The sequence below is a fragment of the Rhinopithecus roxellana genome, chromosome 2 (assembly GCF_007565055.1).
Source record: "Rhinopithecus roxellana isolate Shanxi Qingling chromosome 2, ASM756505v1, whole genome shotgun sequence".
NCBI classification, from domain to species: domain Eukaryota; kingdom Metazoa; phylum Chordata; class Mammalia; order Primates; family Cercopithecidae; genus Rhinopithecus; species Rhinopithecus roxellana.
Window position 1 is genome coordinate 181,162,878 of NC_044550.1, and position 20,547 is coordinate 181,183,424.

The 20,547-nt window shown below is 35.4% G+C and overlaps 1 protein-coding gene across 1 annotated transcript; it reads left to right on the forward strand.

Annotated features, from left to right (window-relative positions):
- The first annotated feature begins 1,698 nt into the window (after window positions 1-1,698).
- Window positions 1,699-14,759, forward strand: LOC115893526 (UDP-glucuronosyltransferase 2B33-like). Its single transcript, XM_030917667.1, has 6 exons — window positions 1,699-2,441; window positions 3,721-3,869; window positions 8,681-8,812; window positions 9,076-9,163; window positions 10,002-10,221; window positions 14,390-14,759. Exons 1-6 carry the CDS (start codon window positions 1,721-1,723, stop codon window positions 14,667-14,669), a joined length of 1,590 nt encoding a protein of 529 aa, XP_030773527.1. The 5' UTR covers window positions 1,699-1,720; the 3' UTR covers window positions 14,670-14,759.
- The last annotated feature ends 5,788 nt before the right edge of the window (window positions 14,760-20,547 follow it).

Sequence of the window (20,547 nt, forward strand, 5' to 3'; positions counted from 1 at the left end):
TTTCACAAAAGATTTTTTTCAGCATGCAGTTCTGTCAGATAGCATTTTACCCATAGAGGATCTTTTTCCAAAATTGGAATTAATCCTCTCAAACTCTAATGCTACTTTATAAAGTAAGTTTAAGTTATATTCCAAATCTCCTGTTGTCATTCAACAATGTTCATAGCATCTTCAAGAGGAGTAGATTCCATCTCAAGAAATAAGTTTCTTGCTCTTCCCTAAGAAGTAACTCCTCACTTATTTGTTTTATCATGAGATTTCATCACTTCTGTTACATCATTAAGTTCCACTTCTAATTATAGTTATCTTTCTAGTTTTATTATATTTGCAGTTACTTATTCCATTGAAGTTTTGTTATGGGACCAACAGGTTCATATGCTTACTGTCCAATAATAGTCCAATTACACTGAGATGTCAGGTTTGGCAGCAAAGAAGGAGTTTAATAATTGCAGGGCACTGAGCAAGGAGATGAGAAGAGAATCTCAAATCCAGCTCCTCAAGGAGCTCTGGGCTGGAAGTTTTAAGGAGATCATAGATGGTGATGGACTGGAAAATTTGGGTTATTAATTGGTCAGGGGAGTAGGAGCAAGAAAGAACATTATTTGCTGAGTCAGTTCCCTGTGGGGTCCTCTAGATCAGCTGGCATCAGTTAGTCAATAGTTTTATCAGTGTGCTGGACCTGAAGAAATACCTCAGAAGGAAAGTTGATCATTTCATAATGTTTAAGTTATTATCTAGAGAAGAGTTAAGAGGAACTATAATCTTGTAACAGGGTCTGCATAATTCTAGGACAATAGCCAAATAACTGTGAGGAAGTGAGTCAGAGAACAAGCTAACCTAATGATTAATGCTGCATATACTACAAGCTTGATTTACTTTTCTCTTTTTCTCTCTTTATCTTTGATTACTTTCACAAAGTTTATAAAGGTAGTGTCATCTTCACACTCTCAATATCTTACATGATGGTTGCAAGAATCAACATGTATATGCTACATCATAAATGAACATTTAAAATATTATGTTACATGAAAGAAGCCACTCATGAAATACGACATATTGTATGCTTCCAACTATTAAAAATTGTCCAAAATAGGATAATCTATAGAGGCAGAAATTCAATTAGCAATTTCCAAGGACAGGGGAAATGCAGAAACTAGAGGTGGAGAGGAAAAGGCTAAAGGCTACAGGGCTTATTTTGGGGAGATAAAAGGGCTCTCAAATTGATTGTTATGGTAGATGCATAATTCTGTGGATAGACTATAAAACATTAAAATTTACACAATAATTGATACATTGTATGATATTTGAATTATATGTCAACAAAGTGTACAAAATATGTGGACCATGTTTAGTCATTTTATCTTTAGTTTTGTGTCAAATGGACTGCAGAAACATGACCGTTCACTGCTACAATTCTGGACACTCTTCTAAATATATTGCATAAGACAAATGGCATGTCCATACAAGATCCTTGATATTAACTGAAGGATAGCACTCAGAAACATAAAAGGGAAATTAGTCACATCTGTGTAAACAGGTCATTTACCTTCATTTGTCTCCTTGCCATGCACATGCTCGGAATGTTGATTTAATAATATTGTATGTACTTTGAAGTATAAGGGTTACATTTTAACTTCTTGGCTAATTTATCTTTGGATATAACCATGAGAAACGACAGAAAGGAACAGCAACTGGAAAACAAGCATTGCATTGCACCAGGATGTCTGTGAAATGGACTTCAGTAATTCTGCTAATACAACTGAGCTTTTACTTTAGCTCTGGGAGTTGTGGAAAGGTGCTGGTGTGGGCAGCAGAATATAGCCATTGGATGAATATGAAGACAATCCTGGAAGAGCTTGTCCAGAGAGGTCATGAGGTGACTGTACTGGCATCTTCAGCTTCCATTGTTTTTGATCCCAACAACTCATCTGCTCTTAAAATTGAAGTTTATCCTACATCTTTAACTAAAACTGAGTTTGAAAATATAATTACGCAAGAGATTAAGAGATGGTCAGACCTTCCAAAAGATTCATTTTGGTTATATTTTTCACAAATGCAAGAAATCATGTGGAGGTTTGGTGACATACGTATAAAGTTCTGTAAAGATTTGGTTTCAAATAAGAAATTAATGAAGAAACTACAAGAGTCAAGATTTGATGTCGTTTTAGCAGATCCTGTTTTTCCCGGTAGTGAGCTGCTGGCTGAGCTATTTAACATACCCCTTGTGTACAGTCTCCGCTTCAGTCCTGGCTACGTTTTTGAAAAGCATTCTGTAGGATTTATTTTCCCTCCCTCCTACGTACCTGTTGTTATGTCAGAATTAAGTGATCAAATGACTTTCATGGAGAGGGTAAAAAATATGATCTATATGCTTTATTTTGACTTTTGTTTCCAATTGTATGACCTGAAGAAGTGGAATCAGTTTTATAGTGAAGTTCTAGGTAAGTATTTTTTTTTCAATCTGTAACTTATTTGTGTCTTTGAAACAGAGCTTATATAAAGCCATAAAGTCAAGGTAGTGGGATTTTGGTAAGTGAATTTATACAACGAAAATACAAGATGATCTATCAATCTCACAAATATTATAGAAAAGCTCAAATTACAGGGTCAGTTAAAACCCTAGGACCATCATTCACACAGAACACCCAAGGAAATCATAAACCTATGTATTAGTGCATCTAAGACTTTAAGCAATTACACATCTGGTTTACTATACATTGTTTTATATCTTAAATACAGTAAAACTCATCAAATAACGTCTTACTGAATGCATAGATTTAGAATGAGTAGTTACACATTTTTCTACAACTATCTATATAACTGCAGAAATTACTTTTTCTTGTAAAGCTTGGTTTTCTGATTTAGAAATCAAAAGGTGTTCCCATGTTACCAGAAGATTTCCTTCATAGTAGAGAGAGAGAATGTCTATATCTCTGATGCATAAATCATTAAAGGTAATTTGAAGTTTCTAATGTTTCTATACTCTTTCATTAAACCATTCATTTAAAGTCCAATCATCTTGTTGAAGTGTGAAGGTTGTTATACCTACATAGTTTTTTTCAAACGATGTCTCTTTATTAAAAAATATAAGACAGATGAAGATTGAGTACAAATCTTTGTTTCAATAATTTCTCAAAAATTTCTAGCTATAATTTACAAATATATTTACTTAAAGATAATATTATTAAGATCTTAGCTTGAATCTAAAAGAGTACAAGGATTTCAACCATACTCACAACATAGTCCACAGTTCACTTGAAAAACCAAAGATAAAAGAATTAGCTCAATGAGTAGTGTAAATTAGACAATTTTTAGAAAATTATTTTTATGTGTACAGTAGAATTAATTGACTATGGAGCTCAAAGAGTTGTTTAAATGTCCATATGATACTATTGAAGCTTTAAAAAGAAAAGACATTGATGTTTAATTCTCTGTGGCTTATTTTAATAATTGTTTATGATTGTGAGTATACTGATATGACATTAGAGATGTAGCTTAACCTCACAATTCTCCTACTACTTTGCCTTTCTTATAAATATACATGGGCAAACTAATTAATACATAAAATTAAATTGTGTCTATAGATGAATATATGTATATATTTTTCAAAGCACAGACACTTTGCCTATATTTTTGCCTACATTATTCTAACTCCTTTCAGAAAATAACCTAATGTAATTATCCTGTGTCATCCACTTTTCTTTTTTTTATTCTTGTCAGGAAGACCCACTACATTATCTGAGACAACGGGGAAAGCCGACATATGGCTTATTCGAAACTCCTGGAATTTTCAGTTTCCACATCCACTCTTACCAAATGTTGATTTTGTTGGAGGACTCCTCTGCAAACCTGCCAAACCCCTACCTAAGGTAAACATGCTTTCGTTGGTTTTATTTTGTTGGCTTTGAATTTTCAGTAGAAATGATTCTACGGTCTTCATTCAGAGTGGTTGACTTACTCTGAAAGAAAGATGGGAAGTGGGTGGGGTAAAGCAGATACCAATTAGAAACTCATGTACATAGTGATACCTTCACATGTATGTGAGTTTTATGAGTACTACAAATAGAGGGGAATACTAAGGAGACTTTGAAAATAGAGTTGGTTAAATTAAAGTCTTCATTATCTAACGCCTAAGAAGGTATTGATCATTCATTCAAATAGTATTTACAAAGGGATTAGCACAAAACAGAGGTAAGTGCAGAATTTTCAGAGAAAAAAAATGGACACACTTTCTGTGCCCACATACCTTACATTCTACTTCAAAAGATAGAATATGTGCAAGTAATAAAAATTATATAAAATCTATGATCTCAGGGAAAAGCCCAATGCCAAGAAAGCATCAGTGGAGATAATAGAAAGTATCCTGGAATCACTGCTTACCAAAATGAGAGCTGAACAATATGTAGGAATAAGTAAAAGTATGACAGGGAGAGACAGACAAAAGATGGAAAGCAGGTAAAGTGGTCAGGATAGTTCTCAAGTCCTCAGGTTTAGTTTTCAGGGAGACACTAAGAATCAGATGATGCTGAGAGGCAAATTAGAGCCAGATATATATTGGGAGTTGAAATATTTATTAAGCACTTTGAAAAACTACGAAAAAGAGTTAAGAAAGAAAGATATATGAAAATATTCTCTTCTTTAAGAAGAGCTTTCAAGATATTCAATGATTAAATTGCAGGAAGGTCCGGATAAAGAGCCAACAATTCAGGAAATTTTGTATGGATTCAGGTAGCAGATGATGGAAAAGTGGACTAGAATGTTGATAGAAATAATGATGCCTACATTTACAAAAATAGTGGCAACTTCATGTTGTGTGGAAAAAATATTAACACTACAAAACACTTGAAGTATCTCTTGCCTGTAGTCAGTTACTCAAAAATATTATTAATTTTGCAATTATTGTTATTTTGTTATTATTACTAATACTACTAATTACTTAACATGCACAGGTCACTTGAGATATCAATTTTCATTTAATAGAGCCAGATTTTTCAGTACCTCAGAATTATCTTCTCTTGCAAAGTCATAGTTGACAGACACCTGTGTCATGCGCTTCCGTGTGAAGAGACCACCAAACAGGCTTTGTGTGAGCAACATGGCAGTTTATTTCACCTGGGTGCAGGTGGGCTGAGTCTGAAAGGAGAGTCAGCAAAGGGAGATAAGGGTGGGGCTGTATTATAGGATTTGGGCAGGTAAAGGAAAATTACAGTCAAAGGGGGGTTGTTCTCTGGGAGGCAGAAGTGGGGGACGCAAGGTGCTCAGTGGGGGAGATTTTTGAGGCAGGATGAGCCAGAAGAAGGAATTTCACAGGATAATATCATCGCTTAAGGCAAGGACTGGCCATTTTCACTTGTTCTGTTGGGTCCCTGACTTCCCACAACAATGAGCTAATTGAAATTCAAAAATTCTCCCATAGGTAATGAGGATCTTAACCAGTATTGCAGCTTAAAACACTTCCTCAATAAAATAAATGTGTTCCTTTAATATTTGCAGACAAACTCAGTGATCACTTGATCTTGCTAAAGCATTTAAATTATTCTTCATTGATACCCCAGGGGTTTACATATTACAGCATAAACATACCCTATGAAAGCAGATGATTTTTGACATATGACAAGCAACTCATTAAAGCTTCCTGTGTCAACTTGTCTTAACATCATAGCTGCCTGACAGAGAAGCACAGAGATGAAGAACAATGCATGTATAATAAAGACCAAATAATTTATACCACTTGTATCTGAATAGTGTCCTTAGTTTCAATACCAAAAAAAAATCTTTCAGCATATAAGATTATACTCTTTATGAAAGAACACAATAAACCTGTATATTGTAAATTAATATCACACTTTTAAGACGTGTACAAAGCAAGCATTCTTTATCGCATTATTAAGTAATCTTTTAAAAGGTAATTTTTGTCCACATAAAGCTGAGTTTTTATTCCATTGTTAAAACTCAATATCTATGATGAATGCAAATTGCATGGGCTTTATATGATAACTTTCTCAAGAGACAAAAGCTGGGGTAAGACTAATGAAACATCTATGCCACCCTGCCCTACTTTTGAAATATTTCCCCCCTCACAATAAGGGAAACCGATAGTGCCAGTAGGAAGGGGAAGAGAGTAGGACTTGTAGAAGGACAAGAAAAAGGATGACTAGTAGTACAATAGTGATAACTATTAGCTGTTGTTATTAACTTGCAGAAAGATTTGAATGCAAGTCAATGGTTGTGAAACCAATTCTTTGTTTATTATGTAAAGTAATTGCTAACCCAGCTAGGTTGCTTTCATTTCAATTAAATATTAGATTCACAGATAATTTCTATATAAGAGAATAAGACACTTGACAAAATGTATCAGGTGTTTTAAAAATGAACATTGCCATGAGTTTTATAATATATTCACGTGGAATCATACAGATAAAAAAATTAATCAAGGTGTACCTATTCAACATTATGGAAAATACGCATGAAATTAAAATTAACATTGGAAGTAGTCCAACGTCTTAAATGAAGGAATGACTAAAAACTTATACTATGTACATACAATAGCATTACAATAATTTTATCAATGAAATATTCAATTACACTGTCAGCTGTAATACAAATAAAGGGAGTTAGGAAATGATAAAGGTAACAAGATGACAAGTTTTGGCAGGAGGAAAATATATACTCAGTAAGATTAACATTTTCTAAGTAAGTGTCACATGTGAACATTGAGCTATATAAATAGGACAAAAGCCATGATGAAAAAATATATTTTATATAAATAATATCACAACATAAACATTTTAGAAAAATTTTATTTAAAAAAAATTTTCATGCTTTTATAAAATTTCTGACATTAATCTTATATTATTTTTATTACATTATCACAGAAGAAGAAACAACCAGTCCATATCAGTGATGAATCTGTAAACAGAGGTTAGGTTCCTTCAACACTTCATGGATAAAGAAGGCTCTTGGCATCAAGCTAGTGAGGTGAAACACTGAACACCATTTACAGTAAAAATGGCTACAGTCAACTGCAATCACACACAATACCTAGATGCCCCAAGTATTACCTGGAATAGCAGTACAATGACTCTTACCTTAAGATTAAAAATCATATTTTAAAAAAAACACTCTGTAATATGTGGTCTGTAGAGTTAACATTTCGACATTTTTCTTTGTTTTGTTAAGAATCATTAGGAAAAGTTTTACCACAATGATTAAATCTGAAAGTATTTAAGTTTAAATATTGGCGTACATTGGAGAACGCAAGTCAGAATAATTCTCAATCGATTGCAGCCAAGCACATCTTCATGAGGAGTGTGATGTGGTGTCGTAATGCCCAGACCCGTGATGACCCGAAAGCAACCACCAGAGTCCAGAGACAAAGCCAAGCGGCAGGGATCGCTTCATTTCGAGTTCGAACTCGGTTCCCTCCAGCTAGGTATCCGATCCTAGGGAGAGACCTCCAGCTCAGTGTTTAGCCGTCTTTTGTAGTCAGATACAAACAAGTTACAGCAAGTTACAGAGTCACTAGGGATTTTTACAGTTGTAGGTTTACAATTGGCTGACATTTAAAGTTAAACATTAGTCAGTTGTTCATTGGTTCCCGCCCTTTGACCAAACCACAAATGGCCGCCTGCCCTGCTAGGGACTTTCCAGATAACCTTGTTGTTTTAGCATTAAGGGGAGTTTCCTGACTTTTCTGACCTCTGATATTCAGTAGGTTTCCACTCCTCATTGTGAATGAGCTACTCAAGAGAGACACAAGATCTCCCCTGCAGAAAGGTCTGGTGGCCTCTTCTATTCTGATGCAAGTGCTGCCTCTGAGACACAACAAAGTGATGATGAGAGTTCCTCACATGCAGTTATAAATAGCACATCAGTTTAACAGTGTGATTTCAGGTCAATAGGTGTTCCACCTAAACAATAACCTCAAAATATGAGCATTCAACTATGTAACTGTATACTGTACAATTCTGTATTATAAATAAGACTCCTGGACTAATTCACAGGAATTCCAAATTCCAATACCTGACTCCAAAATGTCAGTGGTTCTTAACCATCAGCTTTTATTTATTTATATATTTATTTTAGTTTTTCAAAAACTACCGGAAAACTCTGACAAACTCTAAGTGAAGTATAAAGCACTGTAGAGAAACATAAATATAGATATAAAATTATCCCAACAGTGAGCAGCCTATCCTCAGAGCTCATAGTGAGGGAAGTAAACACCAATGGCTTCCAACTAAAAGAATCCTACAGAAAACCTGCCTGAAATAAACACAAGTGATTTAGTAGAACAATATAGAATTAAAGCTGAGTGGTGCCACTTTCCAAGAACCTATATTAGTAATTTTAGGATTATAAGAGAAGAGTGTGTATGTAATATTTTTAACATTATCTCCCTGACTAGAGTGAAATAGCTCCATTTCTTTTCTCCCTTACACACATGCACACAAACACATACACATACACACATAGTTACACAAATACCCTAACAGCGTCTACCTATCTCACATTACATATCTAATTGCAAAAAAACCTGAGTGATTGAGTCAGTTAGAAAATATTATTTACTCCGATAATTCCTTAAAATACCTGATTTTCTCTTTAGTAACTTGTACCATCTCTTTCAGTAGTGCCTGCTGTGCTGTTACTCTTTTGTGATGAAACAAATTCTGTTTCACAGGAAATGGAAGAGTTTGTACAGAGCTCTGGAGAACATGGTGTTGTGGTGTTTACTCTGGGGTCAGTGATCACTAACATGAAAGAAGAAAGGGCCAACGTAATTGCATCAGCCCTTGCCCAGATTCCACAAAAGGTAAGATGAAGTGTCTTACTGGTGTGGAAAACTACTGAAAGAGGCTGTTAATGTTTGTAAGTAAACCAATTATAGAAACTTCTGACAAATGTGAAGTTGGCCAAAATTAAATGTGAGTATTCTATTTACATCAGTCTTTGAGTAGTTCTGTTTTACTAACATCCCTTGATCTCTTTCCTACTCTTTTTCTCTTTTTACAGTTTTAACATTCTATAAGTTTTGAATTCCACTTATGGAATAAGATATTTTCTTCACTGTAACAGGTTCTGTGGAGATTTGATGGGAATAAACCAGATACCTTAGGTCTCAATACTCGGCTCTATAAGTGGATACCCCAGAATGACCTTCTAGGTAAGACTCAGGTGAACAAATACTGGATATATTAGTAACAGCACATTAGAGTGTTAATAGTTAATCATGAAACAAGCTTTTTCAATGTTTGTTAAGGAAACACAAAACGTAACTTCTTTATATTTATTTGCCAGTCAAAGGGGAAAAAGAATATGCTATAATTATTGGCATTTTATGATATACACTCACATTCTTTATGGTCAGAAACAGCAAGAATCTTTATTTCTGGTGTTACTATATATCACAGAATTTTTCAATAACTTCCTGAGCTGTCTCTCTGTCTCTTATTTCTACTACTTTATACCTGTTGTTTCTTCTCCTGCAGGGTTATTTCAAGTGCCACAAAAAAATAATAGCTCTTCTATCATCAGTTACTCTGTATTTTCTGAAGGATTAAATTGCTAATATTAATCATAAAGTGATGATAGGTCATGATGAACTGTGACCTGTCTTTCCTCAATCCTAGCACCACCATCAACCCACTGCCTGCTGCCTTGCACACCCCACATATCACATTCTGTGACTGCACTTAAAATAGCAGTTCACTTCATGCCCATCTCTTTGTTTTCTTCTTTATTGAACATTTTAAAAATCTAGATCGCACTTTTTCGTTAGTCCAACTGGAAATCTTGTATTGTTTTGCAGTCTGAAGTCACACACACCATGCAGCCTTCACTTGCATACCCAGCACAAGTACGTGTTTTTCCTATGAAGTCTGAAAAGCAACAGCAAATTAGTTCAATGTGTTATCTAGAAAACACTGTCACTTTCAGAGCCTTTCATTGTGCATCTCATTTTATTCCTATGAATAATTTTGCTAAAATTCATCCAATCCTAGGTCATCCAAAAACCAGAGCTTTTATAACTCATGGTGGAGCCAATGGCATCTACGAGGCAATCTACCATGGGGTCCCTATGGTGGGCATTCCATTGTTTGCCGATCAACCTGATAACATTGCTCACATGAAGGCCAGAGGAGCAGCTGTTAGATTGGACTTCGACACAATGTCGAGTACAGACTTGGCGAATGCACTGAAGACAGTAATTAATGATCCTTTGTGAGTAGAACAATATTTTTCACTAGATGGTATTTATAGATAGCTCCTCTTGTCAATAGTGAGTGTGAGTTTCATCCTTTTTCTAAGAGAGTAATTTTGAAAGAATTTAAATGATTTAACCAATCTGAAATCTGCTTTTATTTTGTATCAGCTATTTAAATATTGTATTTGAAAACCATACATCTAATGAATAGCCAGTTAGTGAAACAATTTTCTACACAAAAATACTTTTAAAATGATATAGATAATATAAAAAATACATTTCTTAAAAATTTGATATAATGAATCCTTAGTAGAAGGAAGAATAAATGAAATAATATAATAAATATTTTAATTCAGTATCTAAAATGCCTCAGAACATTACTATTTTCCTGTTGAAAAATTAACTTTTATTATTATCATTACTGTAATGTACTTGAAAATGAGATTTAATTTTCATACCATAAAATCCTCCTTTTTATGGTATAAAATCCAAATATATTTGCTATGTTTAAAGAGCCATGAAGCCATCACTATCACATAATTTTAGAATATTTTTGTCAGCACAAAAGAAACTGCAAAGACACAGAAGTCATTTCCTATGAACGCTTAGCCCTAGTCTAACACTAATTTGTTTTCTTTCTCTAGAGATTGTTCTCTAGGTATTTCATATAAATGGAATCATACAGTTTATGGTGCTGTGTAAATGACATTTCACCTAGCTTAATTTTTTGTTGTTTTTATGGTGTTAGTTTTATTCATGTTGTTGTGCATTTTAATACTTCATTTCTTTTTATGGCAGTTTAATATTTTTTAGTAAGGTTTTGTCATATTTTAGTTGTTAACTTATCAGTTCATTGGCCTTTCGATTGTTTCCAATTGTGGTTACTAGGAATATTTCTACACAAGTTTTTGCATAAACCTGTTTTCCTTTCTTTTGGGTTGATACTACAAGTGGGATTGCTGGCTCATGTGGGAACTGTATGTTTATGAAGAACTGCTAAACTGTCTTCCAAAGTACTTGTTTCATTCATCACTACCACCAGCAGTACAACATGGTTACAATTCCTCCATACTTTTGCCAAATGAGTTATTATGTGTCTTTTTGTTACAGCCTTCTTAGTGGGTGTAAAATGATCTCTCATCCTGGTCTCAGACTACATTTTCATTATGGCTAAAGACGTTGAGAATCCTTATATGTGCTTACTGATCATTAATATATCTTCTTTGAAAACATGTCTACTACAATCCTTGGAACATTTTTAAACTTTGGTATTTGTCTTATTATTAAGTTTTAAGAACTATTTATACATTATGGGTTATTTCAGATATATAATTTTAAAAATTTTGTCCCATTCTGGGTTCACTATATTTTCCATTTGGATGATGGTCTTTGAAACACAAAAAAGATAATTTTAATTCAAATTTTTAATAATTGATTTTTTCACACCCAAAGATAGCAGTGTGCAAAATTCCTTGTGGAGTCCAGCTATCATCAATTCAGCATTTATAAATACTCTCAATAATGCTTTTAAAGAAGGAGGGTATCATCTAAAGGAATACATTAAAATAACTTTATCACAAAAAAGAAGGTTAATGAATGATAAAAATACATTTAAAGAAGATAGGAAATAATTGAAAAGAAACACTAACCAACTTGGACAAGTAGAAAAAAAATATAAAGCAAACTGGTAGATTTAAGTGTGATTATGCAAATACTTTCACTCAATCTAAACAGACTTAAAAAAAGACCAAATAATGGGTCAAGACATAAAACATTTGAAGAACACAAATAACAAATGGAATCTTATAATGTAGAATAATACACATGCACATATGTACATATACAATACACATATATGTATTATATATATCAACTGGAAGACACATTTTCTTAGAGCATGTCAAACAGTTATTTGAAGTGATATGTGGTGGGCAATAACCAAAGACTTAGTAAATATAATAAGATTTAATGTCATAGAAAGTGTATGATGCAGTCATAGTGGAAGTAAGGGAAGTTATAAAAACTATAACATATCTTTAAATTTTGACGATCAAAAAATACACTTCAAAAAAGTTAAAATCAAGAAGTGGATCACAATTATGCATCCAATTTTATCTCAGCAATTCTACTCTCAATTATATACCCAAGAGATATGTATAAATATAGAAATCTAATACCATCTAGAAGAATGTTTATAACCGAGTTATCAATAGTGTCCAAAAATCGTTAGCAACACAAATACATAGTAATCTTAAAATGAAGGAAAAATCTGTGCTTTATCAATCAACAAAATATTATACAGCAAAGGAATTATCCAACAACTGCGACATTAATAAAAGACACTAATGAGTACATATTATATAATTCATTTACATAAACAAGCAAAACTAATGCATGCTATTTGAAGTCAGGCTAATACTTAATTGGAGGTCAAAAGTAGTGACTAAATGGTTCAGAAAAAGAGAGTGATTCTAGGCAGGTTGTGATATCCTATACCACGATCTGAGCAGTAGGTAAATAGATATCTTCACTTCAAAATAATGTTCAAGATGATCTTACGTTTTTGAACTATTCACTTAGTATGCATATATTTAGATTTTGTATTTACTATTTAAATATTTATTTTATGACATACATAATGCATTTTACAATTCTAGGAATCAAATAGCAAAATAAGCACAGAAAATAGACAAAATCCTAGAGGTTCCATCATAGTGTGGTCAATAAAAGCCTCTCTTAGAAGTAACATTAGAAGGAAGCCATAAAAAGGGAGAGAAGCATGCCTTGGGTTGTAGCAAGACAGAATACTCCAAGAGCAGGAGTGAGGGGAAAAAATGTGTAAGGTGCTAAGACGAGAACACATTTGGGAGCTTAAAGAAAAAAATAGAAGGCCAATCTAGAAGACAGTGTGCCGGGGAAAAGTGTTAGGAAAAGAGCTTGCCAGTGTCGAAAAATGTAGGGCTCTGTAGACCAAATAACAAAGTTGGTTTTTATTCTTTAAATAATGAGAAGCCAGTCATAAGTCTTAATCAGGGTAGTGCTATAAACTGACTTTCATTGCAAAAAATCTTTCTGGCTACAGGGTGGGAAACAGTAGGAGACAAAAGAGTAATGTAGAAACATACTGACTAGCTATGAGGTATGCCCCTCACCATGACACAATTACTTTTTAGGAACTTAGAGATGATAATTCTCATATTACATTTTCACGATCTTTCTTACAGCACTTAAAATGGTTCATTATGTTGAGCACGTTCTCCATATCTCTGCTTGAGAACTAACAGTGTAACTGAATTGTTCATAATACAAAGGATAAATGCTTAAGGGATGAATATCCTATTTCCCATGATGTGGTAATTTCACATTGTATCAAAACAGCTCATATACCCCATAAATATATGCACTTAATATGTACCCACAAAAACTTAAAATTAAACAATTTAAAAAATTTAAAATGCGTTATATTTTCTCTGCTTCAAAAAAAATTAACTTTCTCACCTAACATTCAATTTCTACTTTAGAAAACATTTGTCAATGAGAAAAGTTCAATTTAAAAGCCAAACTTACTATGATGATTCCAATTAAAGTACACAAGTTCTATGTCAATTCTTTGACATTTACTTTGAATTATTTGGCACTTTAAAAGCCTTTCATAAACTTGATATGCACAGACACATTAACTTACTTTCAGTGTTAGTAAGGGAGGAGATCACTCCTCATATTGTCTTATGCCCAAATTCTGCCTACAAAGAAAAAAGAAGTAAATACTAAAAGGCAGAAATGAAATCCACAAGTAAATACCCTGGTACCACTCTCTGGGCCGGGTAGTTAAAGATCGACCCCTGACCTAACTGGTTATGTTATCTACAGATTCCAGGCATTTTATAGAAAAACATTGTAAAAATCCCTGTCCCCTTCTGTTCTGTTCTGATTACTGGTGCATGCAGTCCCCAGTCACGTACCCACTACTTGCTCAACTGACCACGACCCTCTCAAATGGACCCCTGTAGAGTTGTGAGCCCTTAAAACGGACAGGAACTGCTCGCTCGGGGATCTCAGCTCTTGAGACAGGAGTCTTGCTGATGCTTCCAGCTGAATAAACCCCTTCCTTCTTTAACTTGGTGTTTGAGGGGTTTTGTCTATACCTCTTTCTGCTGCATTGGTATCTTTATTTTTATCCTTCAGATATAAAGAGAATGTTATGAAATTATCAAGAATTCAACATGATCAACCGGTGAAGCCCCTGGATCGAGCAGTCTTCTGGATTGAATTTGTCATGCGCCACAAAGGAGCTAAACACCTTCGGCCTGCAGCCCATGACCTCACCTGGTTCCAGTATCACTCTTTGGATGTGATTGGGTTCCTGTTGGCCTGTGTGGCAACTGTGATATTTATCATCATGAAATGTTGTCTGTTTTGTTTCTGGAATTTTGCTGGAAAAGGAAAGAAGGGAAAAAGTGATTAGTTATATCTGAGATTTGAAGCTGGAAAACCTGATAGATGAGACTACTTCAGTTTATTCCAGGAAGAAAGATTATGATGCAAGATTTCTTTCTTCCTGTGACCAAAAAATAAAAATAAAAATAAAAATAAAATCTTTTCAAAATTTACTTTGTCAAATATAAAATTGTTTTTCAGAGATTCACCAGCCAGTGAATGGTTAGAAATATTTTGTGGAAATGAAGAAAACACTCGGAAAAAAACAAAATTATGTAAATCCATACGAGCTTGTATTGAAATTTGTCGAACTTATATTGAAATTTGTTGTTCTAATTCATAGTTTACACAAAAAATACTTACTCAGCTTAACTGTATTTCACACATTCTACATAAACACAAGAACATGAAGAAGTCCACTGAGAGTATCAGTGCTGTTTTGCACACACTCAGAATAATTTGGTTTCATTTTGAACAGCATTGTATTGTTTTAACTGCTACTAAAGATACTATTACATAGTAAAATTTTGTAGAAAGTCTCTCTTCCTTTTGATATTTTAAGACGAGTAGTACTACGAGCAATGGAACAAAGCTGGATGGAGAATGACTTTGATGAGTTGAGAGAAGAAGGCTTCAGTAGATCAAACTTCTCAGAGCTAAAGGAGGAACTACGTAACCAGCGAAAGAAAGGAAAAACCTTGAAAAAAGAATGCATGAATGGATAACTAGAATAATCAATGCAGAGAAGATCTTAAAATAACTGATAAAGATGAAAGTCATAACACAAGTCATACGTGACAAATGCACAAGCTTCAGTAACTGACTCGATTGACTGGGAGAAAGCGTATTAGCGATTGAAGATCAAATGAATGAAATGAAGCAAGAAGAGAAGTGTAGAGCAAAAAGAGTAAAAAGAAATGAACAAAGCCTCCAAGAAATATGGGATTATGTGAAAAGACCAAGTCTGCATCTGATTGGTGTGCCTGAAAGTGACAGGGACAATGAAACCATGTTGGAAAACACTCTGCAGGATATCATCCAGGAGAACTTCCCCAACCTAGTAAGGCAGGCCAACATCCAAATTCAGGAAATACAGACAATGCCACAAAGATACTCCTGGAGAAGAGCAACTCTAAGACACATGATTGTCAGATTCACCGAAGTTGAAATGAGGGAAAAAATGTTGAGGGCAGCCAGAGAGAAAGGTCAGGTTACACACAAAAGGAAGCCCATCAGACTAACACCAGATCTCTAGCCAGAAGAGAGTGGGAGCCACTATTCAATATTCTCAAAGAATAGAATTTTCAACTCAGATTTTCATATCCAGAAAAGTAAATTTCATCAGTGAAGGATAAATAAAATCCTTTACAGACAAGCAAAGGCTTAGAGATTTTGTGACCACCAGGCTGGCCCTACAAGAAATCCTGAAGGAAGCACTGAACATGGAAATGAAAAACAGCTACCAGACATTGCAAAAACATGTCAAAATGTACAGTCCATCAATGTTAGGAAGAAACTGCATCAACTAGCAAGCAAAATAACCGGCTAATATCATAATGACAGGCTCAAGTTCACACATAACAATATTAAGCTTAAGTGTAAATGGACTAAATGGTCCAATTAAGAGACACAGACTGGCAAATCGGATAAGGAGTCAAGACCCATCAGTTTGCTGTACTCAGGAGAGCCATCTCACATGCAGAGACACAGATAGCCTCAAAATAAAGGGATGGAGGAAGATCTACCAAGCAAATGGAAAACAAAAACAAGACAGGGGTTGCAACCCTAGTCTCTGAGAAAACAGACTGTAAACCATCAAAGATCAAAAGAGACAAAGAAGGCCATTACATAATGGTAAAGGAATCAATTCATCAGGAAGAGCTACCTATCTTAATATATATGCACCCAATACAGGAACACCCAGATTCATAGAGCAAGTCCTTAGAGACTTACAAAGAGACTTAGACTCCCATAAAATTATAATGGGAGACTTTAACACCCCACTGTCAACATTAGACAGATCAATGACAGAAAGTTTACAAGGATATCCAAAAATTGAACTCCACTCTGCACGAAGCGGACCTAATAGACATCTACAGAACTCTCCACCCCAAATCAACAGAATATACATTCTCCTCAGCACCACATCACACTTATTCCAAAACTGACCACATAGTTGGAAGTGAAGCACTCCTCAGCAAATGTAAAAGAAAAGAAATTATAACAAACTCTCTCAGATCGCAGTGCAATCAAACTAGAACACAGGAATAAGAAACTCAATCAAAACCGCTCAACTACATGGAAACTGAACAACCTGCTCCTGAATGACTACTGGGTACATAACAAAATGAAGGCAGAAATAAAGATGTTCTTTGAAACCAATGAGAACAAAGATACAGCATACCAGAATCTCTGGGACACATTTGAAGTGTGTGTAGAGGGAAATTTATAGCACTAAATGCCCACAAGAGAAAGTAGGAAAGATCTAAAATTGCCAGCCTAACATCACAACTAAAAGAACTAGAGAAGAAAAAGTAAACACATTCAAAAGCTAGAAGAAGGCAAGAAATAACTAAGATCAGAGCAGAAGTGAAGGAGATAGAGACACAAAAAACCCTCCAAAAAATCAATGAATCCAGGACCTGGTTTTTTGAAAAAGATCAACAAAATTGATAGACCTCTAGCAAGACTAATAAAGAAGAAAAGAGAGAAGAATCAAATAGATGTAATAAAAAATGATAAAGGGGATATCACCACTGACCCCACAGAAATATAAACTACCATCAGAGAATACTATAAACAACTCTACACAAATAAACTAGAAAACCTAGAAGAAATGGATAATTTCCTGGACACTTACACTCTCCCAAGACTAAACAAGGAAGAAGTTGAATCCCTGAATAGACAAATAGTAGGCTCTGAAATGGAGGCAACAATTGATAGCCTACCAACCAAAAAAAGTACAGGACCAGACAGATTCACAGCTGAATTCTACCAGAGGAACAAGGAGGGGTTGGTACCATTCCTTCTGAAACTATTCCAATCAATAGTAAAAGAGGTAATCCTCCTTAACTCATTTTACGAGGCCAACATCATCCTGATACCAAAGCCTGACAGAGATACAACAAAAAAAGAGAATGTGAGACGCGAACGACTCTGTCGGACAGCTTTGGGGAGAGCCGTGGATCTCCCAACGCAGAGGTTGAGATCTGAGAACGGACAGACTGCCTGCTCAGGTGGGTCCCAGACCCCTGAGTAGCCTAGCTGGGAGACATCCCCCACTAGGGGCAATCTAACACCCCACACCTCACAGGGTGGAGTAGACCCCTGAGAGGAAACCTCCAAAGGAAGAATCAGACAGGTACACTCGCCGTTCAGCAATATTCTGTCTTCAGCAACCTCTGCTGCTGATACCCAGGCAAACAGGGTCTGCAGTGGACCTCAAGCAATCTCCAACAGACCAACAGACAGTCCTTCTGACTGTCAGAAGGAAAACAATCAAACAGGAAGGACACCTATACCAAAACCCCATCAGTACGTCACCATCATCAAAGACCAGAGACAGATAAAACCACAAAGATGGGGAAGAAGCAGGGCAGAAAAGCTGGAAATTCAAAAAATAAGAGCGCATCTCCCCCTGCAAAGGAGCGCAGCCCATCGCCAAAACGGATCAAAGCTTGTCAGACAATGACTTTGACGAGATGAGAGAAGAAGGCTTCAGTCCATCAAACTTCTCAGAGCTAAAGGAGGAATTACGTACCCAGCGCAAAGCAACTAAAAATCTTGAAAAAAGAGTGGAAGAATTGACAGTTAGACTAATTAATGCAGAGAAGGTCATCAACGAAATGACAGAGATGAAAACCATGACACGAGAAATGCGTGACAAATGCACAAGCTTCAGTAACCGACTCGATCAACTGGAAGAAAGAGTTTCAGCGATTGAAGATCAAATGAATGAAATGAAGTGAGAAGAGAAACCAAAAGAAAAAAGAAGAAAAAGAAATGAACAAAGCCTGCAAGAGGTATGGGATTATGTAAAAAGACCAAATCTACGTCTGATTGGGGTGCCTGAAAGTGAGGGGGGGAAAATGGAACCAAGTTGGAAAACACTCTTTAGGATATCATCCAGGAGAACTTCCGCAACCTAGTAGGGCAGGCCAACATTCAAATTCAGGAAATACAGAGAACACCACAAAGATACTCCTCGAGAAGAGCAACTCCAAGACACATAATTGCCAGATTCACCAAAGTTGAAATGAAGGAAAAAATCTTAAGGGCAGCCAGAGAGAAAGGTCGGGTTACCCACAAAGGGAAGCCCATCAGACTAACAGCAGATCTCTCGACAGAAACTCTACCAGCCAGAAGAGAGTGGGGGCCAATATTCAACGTTCTTAAAGAAAAGAACTTTCAACCCAGAATTTCATATCCAGCCAAACTAAGTTTCATAAGTGAAGGAGAAATAAAATCCTTTACAGATAAGCAAATGCTTAGAGATTATGTCACCTCCAGGCCTGCCTTACAAGAGACCCTGAAGGAAGCCCTAAACATGGAAAGGAACAACTGGTAGCAGCCATTGCAAAAACATGCCAACATGTAAAGACCATCGAGGCTAGGAAGAAACTGCATCAACTAATGAGCAAAATAACCAGTTAATATCATAATGGCAGGATCAAGATCACACATAACAATATTAACCTTAAATGTTAATGGACTAAATGCTCCAATTAAAAGACACAGACTGGCAAACTGGATAAAGAGTCAAGACCCATCAGTCTGCTGTATTCAGGAGACCCATCTCACATGCAGAGACATACATAGGCTCAAAATAAAGGGATGGAGGAAGATCTACCAAGCAAATGGAGAACAAAAAAAAAGCAGGGGTTGCAATACTAGTCTCTGATAAAACAGACTTTAAACCATCAAAGATCAAAAGAGACAAAGAAGGCCATTACATAATGGTAAAGGGATCAATTCAACAGGAAGAGCTAACTCTCCTAAATATATATGCACCCAATACAGGAGCACCCAGATTCATAAAGCAAGTCCTTAGAGACTTACAAAGAGACTTAGACTCCCATACAATAATAATGGGAGACTTCAACACTCCACTGTCAACATTAGACAGATCAACGAGACAGAAAGTTAACAAGAATATCCATGAATTGAACTCATCTCTGCACCAAGCAGACCTAATAGACATCTATAGAACTCTCCACCCCAAATCAACAGAATATACATTCTTCTCAGCACCACATCACACTTATTCCAAAATTGACCACATAATTGGAAGAAAAGCACTCCTCAGCAAATGTAAAAGATCAGAAATTATAACAAACTGTCTCTCAGACCACAGTGCAATCAAACTAGAACTCAGGACTAAGAAACTCAATCAAAACCGCTCAACTACATGGAAACTGAACAACCTGCTCCTGAATGACTACTGGGTACATAACGAAATGAAAGCGGAAATAAAGATGTTCTTTGAAACCAATGAGAACAAAGATACAACGTACCAGAATCTCTGGGACACATTTAAAGCAGTGTGTAGAGGGAAATTTATAGCACTAAATGCCCACAAGAGAAAGCAGGAAAGATCTAAAATTGACACTCTAACATCACAATTAAAAGAACTAGAGAGGCAAGAGCAAACACATTCAAAAGCTAGCAGAAGGCAAGAAATAACTAAGATCAGAGCAGAACTGAAGGAGATAGAGACACAAAAAACCCTCCAAAAAATCAATGAAGCCAGGAGCTGGTTTTTTGAGAAGATCAACAAAATTGACAGACCGCTAGCAAGGCTATTAAAGAAGAAAAGAGAGAGGAATCAAATAGACGCAATAAAAAATGATAAAGGGGATATCACCACTGACCCCACAGAAATACAAACAACCATCAGAGAATACTAT

Bases quoted from the DNA above. Each gene is read 5' to 3' on its own strand.
- LOC115893526 (XM_030917667.1), top strand. From the start codon at position 1,721: ATGTCTGTGAAATGGACTTCAGTAATTCTGCTAATACAACTGAGCTTT. The intron at 2,442-3,720 runs GTAAGTATTTTT...TATTCTTGTCAG, and splicing joins GTTTTATAGTGAAGTTCTAG to GAAGACCCACTACATTATCT. The intron at 9,164-10,001 runs GTAAGACTCAGG...ATCCAATCCTAG, and splicing joins ACCCCAGAATGACCTTCTAG to GTCATCCAAAAACCAGAGCT.